At 44.0% G+C, this 14,799-nt stretch overlaps 1 protein-coding gene across 3 annotated transcripts in view; it reads right to left on the minus strand.

The window, feature by feature from the left end:
• Positions 1-14,187, minus strand: part of LOC110503378 (unconventional myosin-XVIIIa) — a 172,253-nt gene extending 158,066 nt beyond the window's left edge. For all 3 annotated transcript variants that reach the window (XM_036961666.1, XM_036961665.1, XM_036961664.1), the window contains exons 1-2: positions 14,037-14,187; positions 8,268-9,475 (exon numbers count right to left, since the gene is read on the minus strand). In XM_036961666.1, the coding sequence (XP_036817561.1) occupies positions 8,268-9,302 (1,035 nt within the window). In that variant the 5' untranslated portion in view covers positions 9,303-9,475; positions 14,037-14,187. The remainder of the gene's footprint in view (positions 1-8,267; positions 9,476-14,036) is intronic.
• Between the last annotated feature and the right edge of the window lie 612 nt (positions 14,188-14,799).

Consider the following 14,799-nt stretch of genomic DNA (forward strand, 5'->3'; position numbering starts at 1 on the left):
AACCATTCTAGGTGCAGTCAGCATAGATTCAGCCAGTGTGTGTGTGTATATGTACATTTGTATTGTGTGCATGAGTGTGTATACATGTGGGAGTGTGTGTTGCCCACATCTGGTACACAGCTGTGGGGGGAGAGACCAGCCCCAGCCCTAGACAACCTCTCCGTGGGCACCACAGTAGTAACAAGCCATGCTGCATCTTTACAAGGTAGTGAGTCTCCTCTCCACAGCAGTCTCCTACCTCCACTGTGGAGAACTAGCCAGCTAGTCTGGGGCCCACCCAGACAGGTCTCAGAACAACTCTTTTTACAGAGGATATTATACCCGAGTCCAGAGAGGACTATTAAAAGGCACAAGGCCACAACCACATACTGACTGACAACATTGCTATACAGTCACAACACATCTAGAAACTACACTGAACAAAAATATAAAACGCAACCATTTCAACAGTTCATATGAGGAAATCAGTCAATTGAAATAAATTCATTAGGCCCTAATCTATGGATTTCACATGCAGCTGTGCAGCCATGGGTGGGCATCGGAGGGCATAGGCCCACCCACTGGAGAGCCAGGCCCAGCCAATCAGAATGAGTTTTTCTCCACAAAATGACTTTTTACAGACAGAAATACTTCTCAGCACCCCCACCCCTCCCCTCCGCAGACAATCCCGCAGGTAAAGAAGCCGGATGTGGAGGTCCTGCGCTGGTGTGGTTACACGTGTTCTGCGTTTGTGAGGCCAGTTGGACATACTGTCCAAACAGCTCTGGTGGACATTCCTGCAGCCAGCATGCCAATTGCACACTCCCTCAAAACTTGAGACATCTGTGGCATTGTGTTGTGTGACAAAACTGCACATTTTAGAGCGACCTTTTGTCACCAGCACAAGGTGCACCTGTGTAATGAGCATGCTGTTTAACCAGCCTGTCAGGTGGATGGGTTATCTTGACAAAGAATAAAATGCTCACTAACAAGGAGGTAAACACACATTTCTGGGATCTTTTGCACTTTACATGTTGCGTTTATATTTTTGTTCAGTGTAGAAGGACTGGAGACGAGGAAAGGAAACGGCAGCCATGCAGCTATTAAACTAATGTGCATAATAAAACCCAGACGTAAACAATTGACTAATACATTTAATAACATTGGATGAAAAAAAATCTGTTGGATCCCTTAGCCACTTCGGACCGTAGACTGACATGACTCCAGCTCGGCCTGTTTGGGGTTGGACTGTGGACTGAAATGACTCCAGCTGGGCTTGGTTGGGGTTGGACTGTGGACTGAAATGACTCCAGCTGGGCTTGGTTGGGGTTGGACTGTGGACTGAAATGACTCCAGCTGGGCCTGGTTGGGGTTGGACTGTGGACTGAAATGACTCCGGCTGGGCCTGGTTGGGGATGGACTGTGGACTGAAATGACTCCGGCTGGGCCTGGTAAAAGTCCTACAAACTGGCAGCCTCAAACAAAGTTACTCAACCGGTTGCATTTTTTGCCTAAGTTTATAATTAAATCCTATGCACTCACACATTCCTGTACGGGCCCATTTTCTGGGTGGACCCTCCTCAGCCTTATCCAGGGCCAAAATAGACCTATGTGTAACGTGTATGCTGGGAGTTGGGAAGCAAGTACAGGGAGTGCAAATTTAATAATAAATAGAACATAGTACAAAACAAGAAACAGGAAAAGCGTACAGACACGAAACAGAGTCAATAACACCTGAGGAAAGAACCAAGGGGAGGTGATTGAGTCCAGGTGAATGTCATGAGGCACTGGAGCGCGTAACGATGATGGCAGGTGTGTGTAATGATGAGACAACTGGCGACGTCGAGCCCTGGAGAAGGGAAGCGGAAGTAAACATGACAGTACCCCCGTCCCTGACACGCAGCTCCAGCCGCCAGAAGACGCCGACCAGAGGGACGGTCCCGAGGACCAGGAGCGGACCGTTCGCTTCTGCTGAGGCACGGGAACCTGTAGAGCCGGCCGAGGCACGGGGAGCCTGACGGGCCGGCCGAGGCACGGGGAGCCTGACAGGCCGGCTGACCCGACATCACCAGTAAAAAAACATTTTCAAAAATCCCTGTAACGTGTACGCTGGGAGTTGGGAAGCAAGTACAGGGAGTGCAAATGTAATAACAGAATAAAACAAACAAGAAAACAAGAAACAGGAAAAGCATACAGACATGAAACAGAGTCAATAACGCCTGAGGAAAGAACCAAGGGGAGTGACAGGTACAGGGAAGGTAATCAGGAAGGTGATGGAGTCCAGGTGAATGTCATGAGGCGCAGGTGCTGTAACAATGGTGCAGGTGTGTGTAATGATGAGACAACTGGAGACTTCGAACGCCGGAGAGGAAGAGCGGGAGTAAACGTGACACTATGTATCTTGTTTGTTCCTGTGAAAAGCAATACTTTATCCCTTATCCCGATCCTGGTGCTCTTTGCAGGATATCCTTTCCACATGAACCACTGACTGGGAGAATGGGAGCTTCCTGTCTGTCTGGGGCACTGGTAAAATCACCTTGTATGTGTATTCAGAGCATACTCACGTGCAACTTGTGCCCACGTGTGTGTTCATTTTTAAAGCCCCATTTCAGAGCATACTCCCGGGCAGTCTCCTGCTTCCTGTCCTCCTCACATTCCTTAGCTATGGAAGAGGATAATTTCAACATGTTGTTCTCATTCATATGGCTGAGGAGGCTGCACATTCCTTCATTAACTTTTAGTTTAAAAAAAAAAACATGATAGTTGATGTTTATGAAACAGACTCTGCATTGAATGTCTTTCTACCATGGGCCTGGAGACCCGTTGGAGAGTCGTTCTAAATCAAGAGAATGTGAAGCGTACCTCCTGGCTGTGTTGCGCCATTACAGCCTTTGTTGAACTGAGAAATTACCGTTCTGTTGGTTCTCCTTCATTTGAACGGATGACCCGACCGTACAAGCTGTTGATGTTTGTTTTAAAAGACAAAAGGGATGGAGAGCTGGCCTTCTGCTTAGTGAGACTGGGACATATAAATCAATAACGGACGTAACCACACATACACAACCCAACCCCCAAGCAGCCCTCACTTCCTGTTTGCGTGATGGAAACAGAGCGCTCGGCCACTTGGTTAAAAAACAACTCTCTTATCCACACTGTGACTCAAAGTCTTTTAACAAGAAACCAACTCTAGTGCCCAGGGAGGGAGGGCCCACATTCCCAGTCACTCTCCGTCTCCGCAAGAAAATACATTCTTTATTTTTCTCCCCAAAACTCCAGAGAACAACATGTGGCCAGAACACGGCTCGCGCTCAGCAGATGAATTCCATTGCGGTTTGGGGAGATTAGACTTTCATTAGGACTTTGTGTCACAAGGGCCCTTGTACCTCAGCCAATTGAGGGACACAAACAAAAAACTCCAAATTGGCCTCCCTACCCCCCTTAGGGGAGAGGACCGCTCGCTACGTGATAGAGCTACATGACAAGCGATAACAAAGACACAGTATTGTAGAGGGGGCATCAGCTGGAAGATGACAGATGGGAGAGGGAGAGTGCTGGCAGGGGTGTGGAACAGAAAGGGAGCACGGTTGATTGCAGAGAACAAAGAAGGAGGAAGGGGGGGGGGGGGGGGGTCGATAGTTACCTATTGCAATATTATTTTAGACAATATTATAATCAATACTTATAAATCGATAGCTACAGTATTTTTTATCCTATAGCTTGTTCTCCATCTTTAAAAAAAAAAATTGTGAGTCAACATGTTTTCAGCACATTTTTTTCCATGACTGAGCAAAACAAATTTTCTCATGCTCTCGCTTGTCTCTCTGGAGCAGGCAATATGTTTGGAACATCAAATCACAATAAAATCACTTTATCGAATTGCAATACATGGTGTGAATCACAACATATCCTACCACATATGCCACACTTGCCAAATGCTATCATGAAAGAGGACCGCAATGGAAATAATTTCTAGACTTGTGTTTATCATGGATGATTCTTAATTAATCAAGGACATAATGTTGTATGTGTACCTTGTTTAAAATGATCAAATAAACTAAACCAAAAAGCAATACAAACCGTAAATTATCTTAAGTAAAAGATATCTTACTAATATCGTATTGTGACGTCCCTGACAATTCCCAGGCCTACACCAAAGCACACTTCTCAGGGTGTTGACTGCATCATCATGATCTGTCAGATTGAGACCCTCTCACAGCAGTGGAATTCAGTCTGCGCCTGGGATCTAATTCTGATCTACGCTCCCTGTTTCTGCTCTAGGAGACAGCAGTGGAATTCAGTCTGTGCCTGGGATCTAATTCTGATCTACGCTCCCTGTTTCTGCTCTAGGAGACAGCAGTGGAATTCAGTCTGTGCCTGGGATCTAATTCTGATCTACTCTCCCTGTTTCTGCTCTAGGAGACAGCAGTGGAATTCAGTCTGTGCCTGGGATCTAATTCTGATCTACTCTCCCTGTTTCTGCTCTAGGAGACAGCAGTGGAATTCAGTCTGTGCCTGGAATCTAATTCTGATCTACTCTCCCTGTTTCTGCTCTAGGAGACAGCAGTGGTTTAGGCTACACTACACAGGGAGGGAGGCGCAGAGCCAGGAAAAGCACAAAGAGAGAAGCTGGCCTCAAACCGAACAGCACAGCAAAGTCCTTTTTTGTTTATTGGTAAATTCCAAAATAGAACAATGCAGAAAATACCGGAGTGAGGAAAACAGGAGGGGTGGAGAGAACAGATCATTTTGGGGGAACGGATCATTTCCCCAGTGTTTTTCAAGTATCTCCAAGGTGACTTATTTCGCATGACCCGAGGTTCTCAGTAGCCAGCCATGTCTTCACTGTGTAGCTTAGACAGGTTTGCTAAGACAAGCTTGTACCTTGGTATTCCATGTCCTTTCACAGACTAGACTAAAGAACGAGTAAGGTTCTCCTATTGGGACAGCTGAATAACCCTTTTGGAACCCTTTTTTCTAAGAGTGTAGGCTTTTTACCTGTGCATTAAGATTGGTCCATTTAATGCCCTCAAGCTTCAAAGAACCAATTATACCAGGCTGAAGGTCAGATACAAAAATCAAGAGGAGCAGTTTGATGTTGGGTGACAACAGAAATGGCCATGAATTGCCAGTGTATGTTACCATTTAGTAAACCTAGTTATTAGGCACAGAGTATCCTTCATGCTTCAAAACACTCCCTGACCCTAAGTGCAATCAGACCACTGTGTGCCACCTAACCAGGGACAAGGCCTACCACACTACACACATAAACACACAACACACTATCAAGTATCCAGACACATAATTGTACACACACAACCAAAAACACACCCTTTTCACCGCTCCACAAAAATCCACTATTGCACTGAACAGTAACATAACCGTCTTACTAACCAACATCACAAACATCCAGTCCACAAGACTACAAACAAGGACAATCCTTGGATAGGAATATATATATTTTTTAATCACTGATAAATAACTTAAGCAGCAGTAAAACTATTTGCAAATGACTGAACAAACATGATACATTGTTCTTGAGTGGTTACAGGGCATGGTGAACACACTGTTTATAGCAGTGTAATACACAGAAGTCATCACAAACGGATTTAAATCCAACTGTTGCAAGTTGCATGAGGAGGGTGTGGCCCATCTTTCCTAACCCTAATGTGATTAAAGAAACAAGTCTTATCCAACCTACACACAACCTACACACACGCACACACACAGGTTGTAGAGCCTAGTTTGCCTTGACCACACTTTATCTTTATCTTTGTCTGAACTCTGAACTGGACAGCAGTTCCAGAACAGCAGCCTGTTCACACAAACACAGACACAACCTTTACTTATTTCAGCATGCAGACATACTTACATACAGACCCACACACTTAGATACCTATCTACACTCACAGAAGCTCCAACCTGGGCAGAATGCCTTTCTTATATAAAACCAACGAGGAAGCAGAGCATAAAATACAAGATTAGCCTCAACAGCTTCCGTTTAATATCAACCGGGCGGTCCGGGCAGGATTTGACTCTTCTGGGGCTGGGCTGCACACACCAAGGTGACATTTCTACATCAAGCCCAGACACCCACAGGAAAGCATGGCTGAAACCTAAACATTGCAGAAGGTCTGTAAGGAGAGGAAGAAACATAGCAAGCAGAGCCTCATAGAAACTGCTTCAATCCATCAGAGCTGTGGTAAGTTTGTCATTAACTTTTCTCAAAAGAACATTTTTATTCAGTAAAAGTTTTTTTTACTTCACAGAAAAAACACACTGGACTTGGATTGCACTGTGAAAACAATGAGAGACTGTTAAGTGTCTGGGCCAATCCATAGGTTGGGCCACCTGTAAATGACTTGTGTGGGTTCTGGGAGGGAAATGTGGTTATTTGTTAGACCTAGTTAGAGAGGAGCAACAGTGATCATCATCAGACAGTTCCAGAGTTACAACACCCATCCTGCTAAAACATGAAACACAGCCTTGGCATTGGTGAATCGTTCCACCAAGTTACCACACTGACTTTGCTCACACCCACACTAATGAGTGGGATGTGTTGGGAGGGTTAGGTCCAATTCACCCGTACCTTATAGAAGAATCAGCCTGTGGGTTGTAGGTACAGTGCCTTGCGAAAGTATTCGGCCCCCTTGAACTTTGCGACCTTTTGCCACATTTCAGGCTTCAAACATAAAGATATAAAACTCTATTTTATTTTATTTTGTGAAGAATCAACAACAAGTGGGACACAATCATGAAGTGGAACGACATTTATTTGATATTTCAAACTTTTTTAACAAATCAAAAACTGAAAAATTGGGCGTGCAAAATTATTCAGCCCCCTTAAGTTAATACTTTGTAGCGCCACCTTTTGCTGCGATTACAGCTGTAAGTCGCTTGGGGTATGTCTCTATCCGTTTTGCACATCGAGAGACTGACATTTTTTCCCATTCCTCCTTGCAAAACAGCTCGAGCTCAGTGAGGTTGGATGGAGAGCATTTGTGAACAGCGGGTTTTCAGTTCTTTCCACAGATTCTCGATTGGATTCAGGTCTGGACTTTGACTTGGCCATTCTAACACCTGGATATGTTTATTTTTTAACCATTCCATTGTAGATTTTGCTTTATGTTTTGGATCATTGTCTTGTTGGAAGACAAATCTCCGTCCCAGTCTCAGGTCTTTTGCAGACTCCATCAGGTTTTCTTCCAGAATGGTCCTGTATTTGGCTCCATCCATCTTCCCATCAATTTTAACCATCTTCCCTGTCCCTGCTGAAGAAAAGCAGGCCCAAACCATGATGTTGCCACCACCATGTTTGACAGTGGGGATGGTGTGTTCATTGTGATGAGCTGTGTTGCTTTTACGCCAAACATAACGTCTTGCATTGTTGCCAAAAAGTTCAATTTTTGTTTCATCTGACCAGAGCACCTTCTTCCACATGTTTGGTGTGTCTCCCAGGTGGCTTGTGGCAAACTTTAAACAACACTTTTTATGGATATCTTTAAGAAATGGCTTTCTTCTTGCCACTCTTCCATAAAGGCCAGATTTGTGCAATATACTTTTGATTGTTGTCCTATGGACAGAGTCTCCCACCTCAGCTGTAGATCTCTGCAGTTCATCCAGAGTGATCATGGGCCTCTTGGCTGCATCTCTGATCAGTCTTCTCCTTGTATGAGCTGAAAGTTTAGAGGGACGGCCAGGTCTTGGTAGATTTGCAGTGATCTGATACTCCTTCCATTTCAATATTATCGCTTGCACAGTGCTCCTTGGGATGTTTAAAGCTTGGGAAATCTTTTTGTATCCAAATCCGGCTTTAAACTTCTTCACAACAGTATCTCGGACCTGCCTGGTGTGTTCCTTGTTCTTCATGATGCTCTCTGCGCTTTTAACGGACCTCTGAGACTATCACAGTGCAGGTGCATTTATACGGAGACTTGATTACACACAGGTGGTTTGTATTTATCATCATTAGTCATTTAGGTCAACATTGGATCATTCAGAGATCCTCACTGAACTTCTGGAGAGAGTTTGCTGCACTGAAAGTAAAGGGGCTGAATAATTTTGCACGCCCAATTTTTCAGTTTTTGATTTGTTAAAAAAGTTTGAAATATCCAATAAATGTCGTTCCACTTCATGATTGTGTCCCACTCGTTGTTGATTCTTATATGTTTGAAGCCTGAAATGTGGCAAAAGGTCGCAAAGTTCAAGGGGGCCGAATACTTTCGCAAGGCACTGTATGAATGGGATGTCTATCTAGGTGATAAGGGGAAGAGTGATTGGGGATAACTTACATCCAAGGCCTCCCGTCGCAGGCCGTCTGTGTTCCTCAGCCAGCAGCGGCTCAGCTCACTTAGCTCCAGGATGGCCTGCACCTTCAGCCTCACCGTGTCCCCAGACTGACGGATCATCTCCACAATCTCGTCCCGGGTCTTGTTCTCCACGTTTCCCCCGTTGATCTCCACCAGACGGTCTCCCGGCACCAGCCCCAGGGCCAGGTCCTTAGCGCCGGCCCCGGGCTCGGCGAAGTGCACCACCCTCCGGTAGACCCCGCCGTCGGCTCCGCGGTCCAGCATGGTGGTGCGTCGCAGGGAGAAGCCGAAGTCACCCGTGTTGCGACGCTGGAGCTCCAGCTCCCGCGGCTCCGGAGACTGTGGAGGGATGACGGCCGGGAGCCTCAGGTCAGCAGAGAAGGTCTTGTCCACCACCTCAGGGATGCGGGCCTTCTTGACCTGTACTGGCCAAGGTGCTGGCCCGACCCCCGGCCCAGGCTGCTGGAGGCTGTGCTTGTGCTGCGGTTCGAACACCTTGTTCTCCACCTGCGGGGACGGAGTGGCTGAGTTCTGTCCCGAGGGTGTGGAGGTCTCTGAGGGGCTCTCCTCTTTGCTCCTCTGAGAGAAGGAGAAACGCTTCATGACCTGAGAGGAGTTGTGCTTGGCCATCGAGCCAAAGTGGGCCACGCGGTCTCGTACCGAGCCCCGGTCCTTGTCCATACCGCCACCCCCATCACCCTTTAGGTCGTCGGTGGAGCTGGCAGCACTCAGGCCGTCTGCGTCCAGCACCATGCTACTGCGGTTGCTCAGGCCGTCTGACTCTATGTCAGTGAGGCTGAGCTCGTGGCTGCTGGCCACCTTGATGGGAATGGGGTTGGAGATCTCCAGCTTGTTCTTGGAATCTCGCTTTGACTCCCTCTTGAGATTGAAGAAGCCACGCCTCATACTCATCTCCTCCAGGCTGCACAGCTCCGCCGCAGACATCCTCTCCTTCTTGTCCTTCTTATCCTTCTTCCCTCCATCCTTCTCCTTGTCCTTTTTGATCAGGCTGAACATGGTGGTGTGTCTGCTGTGTTGCTCCACACAGTTGGTTGTCCTACCAGTTTGGCTCCTGTTTCTTCATGCAAGGGGGATTTTTCCATACAGAAGCAGAGGTCCAGTTTTTTTGGGGGGGGTCCAGTCTTTCGTAACCTCTAAAAAGGGGTTAAGCTGCCACTAATTAAAATGCCCTGAGGGAGAGAAAAAACATGTTCAGTCAATATTCACATCTGGCATAAGAGAATGAGTAACATAACTTATTATGTTTCATAAATACAATTAGATCACACACAATATATCACTCCCAGTGAGGAATTTGTCACAGAAAATAAAATAGTCCATTTAATAAACACCCATTTTATTTCTCCTCCTAACCAAACATCACATACACATATTTAGCAGATGTTATTGCGGGTGTACAGAAATGCCTTTTGAGTAGGACTATAGACAGAGTGACCCACGACTTAACCTTTTGCAACAGTCCATTAGCATGCCACACAAAGCACTAGTCGCTTATTTGAACATGGAAAAATATTACACATATCACAACCAAAGAACAGTTTAAGTGATCTTGGCAAAAGAGAAACATTCCTAGCCTCCATTAGAGCTGTGTTTGCCAAAACCACAAAACTCAAGGAAAATATTTTTGCCAAAGAGCCACTCTCAACATACTGCTGAAGGCAGGCAGGAGCACATTCCCAAAATCTGGGTTTTATTACTATTTTTCTGCCTCAGGGGTGCTACGCGGACCTAGGGCTGTTGCGGTGACCGTATTACCGCCACACCGGCATTCACGAGTCACGAAGACAGTCAAATTCCACATGACCGTGATGCTGCTGATGGTCATTAGTAGCCTACCAAACTTGCTTACTACCTTTTACTCAGCACTCTATTGTCCCTCTAATCACTCTGACATCAAAGCAAATGTTTTCAAAAATCTAATCAAACACTTCATGAGAGCCAATAAGCTCATGTTCACAACATTTCTATAGGCTATGCAATTGCAGGAGAAAACAGAGTGATGGCCTCTATTAAAAAGAGGAGGATCAGATTTCTACAGGCTAGGCTTACTATATTTATTTCTCAACTTTCCTAATATTAAAACACATTGCTCATATTTACAACAGAAGTATAAAAATAAACCAAGGGGAAAAGAGTACATAGATGACATGTATCTATTTAAGTACATAGATGACATAGATGACATGTATTTTTTCCCGCTGCCCCTGTTTCGATACAGATGCAAGATAATGGTCCATTCTAGATCAAAACAAATGTCACACCCATATTATTTAGTATATTTAAAGACAAAATTAAACGAAGACTAGTCTGATGGGTGACAATATTATCCTATCACTTGTGAATTATATATTATCACTTGAATGATGCCCAGCATAAAAAACAATGCCTTTTTTTGTGAATTGTTCGAATCATAGTCACACACCTCATGTAGCCTAGCCCATAGGTCTATATGTTTGAATAAAGTTTGTATAACTAAAGTGGCCAAATAACTTTTTTAAATTAATCACATTAATCTGATTGACAAGGGGTATAGAGCCTAACTGGAATTTATAAGCAGCGTGTGAGTTTCAAGTTTGGGGAAGATAATTTTCACCATAAAAATGTTACTTTATAATGAAAGCAATACATGCATAATTGCATTTGCGGTCACTTTTGATAATGGTGTTTTCCGCTAATGGAACATTCGCACTTATAATCTACTACCATGTGCGCATTGCTGTGCTTATAATGTGAAGAAATAGCATAATAGTTTATCAACATTTTGGGCTCCCGAGTGGCGCAGCGGTCTAAGGCACTGCATCTCAGTGCCAGAGGCATCACTACAGTCCCTGGTTTGAATCCAAGCTGCATCACATCCGACTGTGATTGGGAGTCCCATAGGGCGGCGTACATTTGGCCCAGTGTCGTCCAGGTTAGGCTTTGGCTGCGGTAGGACGTCATTGTAAATAAGAATTAGTTTTTAACTGACTTGCCTAGTTAAATAAAGGTTCAATAACAATAAATAAATAAAGTTCAAATGTTCTGATCTGTTGCGTCAGCCACATTGCATTAACATTTTTTGGGGATGCTAGTGGTTGTATTAATTTGTGATCTATCGTATCCCACAACTGTCCCAGACTATGTTTGGAATATTTATTTCTCGCAGTTTTAGAATAGGTCGACTTTTGTACTAAGGGGGATAGTAGATTGACATAGGCTAGTGCTTTTGTTGTTTGTTAGGCCAACTCATCTTGTTGGCTGATGAAAAGTAAATGTGGACAGTTTTTCCAATATCTTCAATATGCACCTCGGAATTGGATAAGGACACGCACAGTTCCGTCCCCGATGTGTCTGCCTTAACTTGTAGCCTGTGAGAAAGACCCGATCACGTGACGGATTGTGCTGCACACTCAGGGAGAAGGGCACAACGTAGCACTCCGGGCCACAAAAGTTATGGATTTTGTTAGGGTGCATTAGGGCCACAAAGGGCATGCCGCCATGAAATTCGAGACATTATCAAGTGCTTGTCAAATTGTGAATGAGAGACTGTTGGAGTGTGTACAGCCTGCGCAAAAAACAAAGCAGAGCTCATGCCATTCAAGCGACGTTTTTCAAATGATCATTAGTCGCATCTTACAACGTATTAAAAATCCAAACATATAGCCCAATGTTTGTATAACAACTAAAGTTACATTAATAACTCTATATTTGTCACGACTTCCACCGGAGTTGTTTATACTGGTGTTTTCTTGAATTAAATACCTTGTCCACGCATCTCAGCTCTCCTGCGCCTGACTTCTTTCACCAGTTACCCACAGCCTTGACAAAATTAAGCATAGGAGTACCTATTTATTTATTAACCGTTCAACACAGAATAGCCGCATGTACGCACTCCCTCAAATCGTTTGTAGAAAAAATATATAATTTATTCAGCTTTGTTCAATTGTATTCTTCATACTATAAAATAATGCCATAGAATTATAAGCAAATCTTGTCTACTAAATGAACTAGTGTAGCCCACAGCCATTTGGCATAAACCACATCAGGACCTAACAAAAGGACAACTTAGAATATGCTATTCTTTTCTTCTGAAATAGACTATACATTTTCTTCATATCATGCTTCTTAAGACTTGTCTAAAATAAATAATGGATTTATTGAGAAGGTGTAGGCTATATTACATGGATTTATTAGCCTACAATCCATTTTAAAAAGTCTGTGTGGAAGCCAGAAGATGCTAAATGTGTTTATGTTAATTAACGGTCAATTAATGTGAGAATGACAGTTATTTCCTTGACAATCACCAGCTGACGAATTTTCGTGACCGCCACAGCCCTATGCGAATCACCCTCTCCATGGTGTAGCATAGAATGACAAACAGCCTAAGGCTTTACCCCCAAATGATGTAGGCTTAAACTATATTTCAGCCTCCGTTTCATGTGTGTAAATCACAGTCAATGTAAGCCAAAACCCAAATTGACTTAAACCTACCCCTACCTGAGTGATAGCAGATATTTTGAATGTGAACTAACTGTTTAGACTAGCTGTTGTTCCAGTGAGGGATGGGGGCGCTCAAAATGGGTCAGAATGCACACAGTCCCACTCTGGTAGTCAATGGGGTGAAACTTTGGTGACAAAGTTCCAGTTCTATCTGACATTCCCAGAGCTCCCAGCAGCAGGAGACCTCTACATCTAAACAAGCCTCTAGCAAGGGGCCAGATTCTTGCCCCCCAAAAAACAGGAAGCAAGGTTTTTTCAGGACCAGCTATAAAATGGTCTGGAGGATAACCATAGACAGAAAAACTAGAAATAACTCATATGTTCCTCCTTGTAGGAGAAAATGACCAGACAACAAGCATAATGGACATACTCTAGCAATGTGAATATACTACACAATACATAAGCTTTATTCACTTCTAATAACGGGCTTGGCAGCTACAACCACATGCACAGTTAAAAATATACTGCCAATTGCAACACTTTACATCAGTCCCCCTTTAAAGGAGGTAGGCTACTAAAAGGTTGGGATAAGTAAGCTGTCTCACTTTTTGGCAGCATGTCAGCAAAAAAATGCCATAGAATCAAAGTTGCATGAAGCTCCCAAACCGCTTCATTATCAGCTGACATATTTCATACACTTTCGTGGTTATAACCAATCTTGCTTGTTGCTACAGATGTTTACACTGTTTTCTTCCCACCACCGCAGGGATGCTATGGGCACATAATTTCGCCACTTACATCAAGGCTTTATGTTACAACAATGAAATGCCCGCTGAAATACCAGGCACTCACCACTACGCTAGCGAGTGAGGTGTCATCGTTCCCCATTCACTCAATGGACAGGGGGAAACAAAAAGCGAGAAAACTACTAGCTAGCCAGCTAGCTGATGTCACATTGGGAATTATACTATTTTACAGGCCATTGTTATTTACTACAACTGTAAAGTATTTTCCTCTAAACCCGACTGTAACAGAAAAGCCCTGGCTACAATACTCCATTGACAAAAATGTTATTTTGAAACTACCAATGCGCCTTTAGTTAGCTTGGAGGATTAGCTGGCATCTGTTCTTTGCCAACATTAATTATGGTGTAGGCTATCAGCTACGTTAGCTAGCTGCTACAGCACTGGGAAAATATTTTGGTATTTCGGAGACCTCTATTCATAGCTATCTTGCTAAGCCATTCTGCTTTCAATGTTTAGCTCAAATTGGTGCATCGATTCCATCTTCATGAAATGATGGGTGACTAACCTTTTTTAGTGTGTTCTTCCTCTGTGTCGGTGGCTTGACACTGGTGTGTTCGAATCCGAGGCAGCTGTGTTGATGGGATGCAGCTCATGCTAGAAAGCAGCTGCGTTGACTGTTTATGATTAGCTAGATAGCTGGTTACAGCATGCATGCAACATCACTGAAAATCTATCGAATAGTGATTCCTGCTGGCCAGTTGGGTTTATTGCAAGTTGGACAGGATGAACTATATATGGAAGATGAGATTATGACTTTATGATGATAGATTGGTTGCTGTTGCATTTGATATTTTCTGGGTAAAGTATTAATGCATACACAGTTAATAACCTAGGAGTGACTGGTTTGTTTATTTGGGATTCATTCAAACAAGCACTATTAGGCACCAGGTACCAGGTTACCAATACTTTTATCACCGACCCTATCTTTTTGGGGGCCCTAAGCAGAATCCGGTTTAGGGTCCTCCTCACAGTTTGTGGGGAGACCCTGAACATTGGGGGGGCCTAAGTAGTTGTTTATTTTGCTAATAGCCCATTAACTGCCTTTGTGGTGTCGGTTTACCTTAGTGGAAATTCACACCACACCTTCGCTCATGCGCAGTGAACTGTTTGTCTATACGTCTGGTTGCTGCATCAACTGTAAGCCTAAAAGGTGGAAACATTATGCATGGTAAAGTCATAAACTATAAGGTATAACAAACTTTATTAAATAGTAGGCCTAGGCTTCTTTGAAGCTTACGTAAAGCTGTAAACTGCTGGATATAAATGTG

Source organism: Oncorhynchus mykiss, chromosome 24 (genome assembly GCF_013265735.2).
Source record: "Oncorhynchus mykiss isolate Arlee chromosome 24, USDA_OmykA_1.1, whole genome shotgun sequence".
Classification (NCBI taxonomy): Eukaryota; Metazoa; Chordata; class Actinopteri; order Salmoniformes; family Salmonidae; genus Oncorhynchus; species Oncorhynchus mykiss.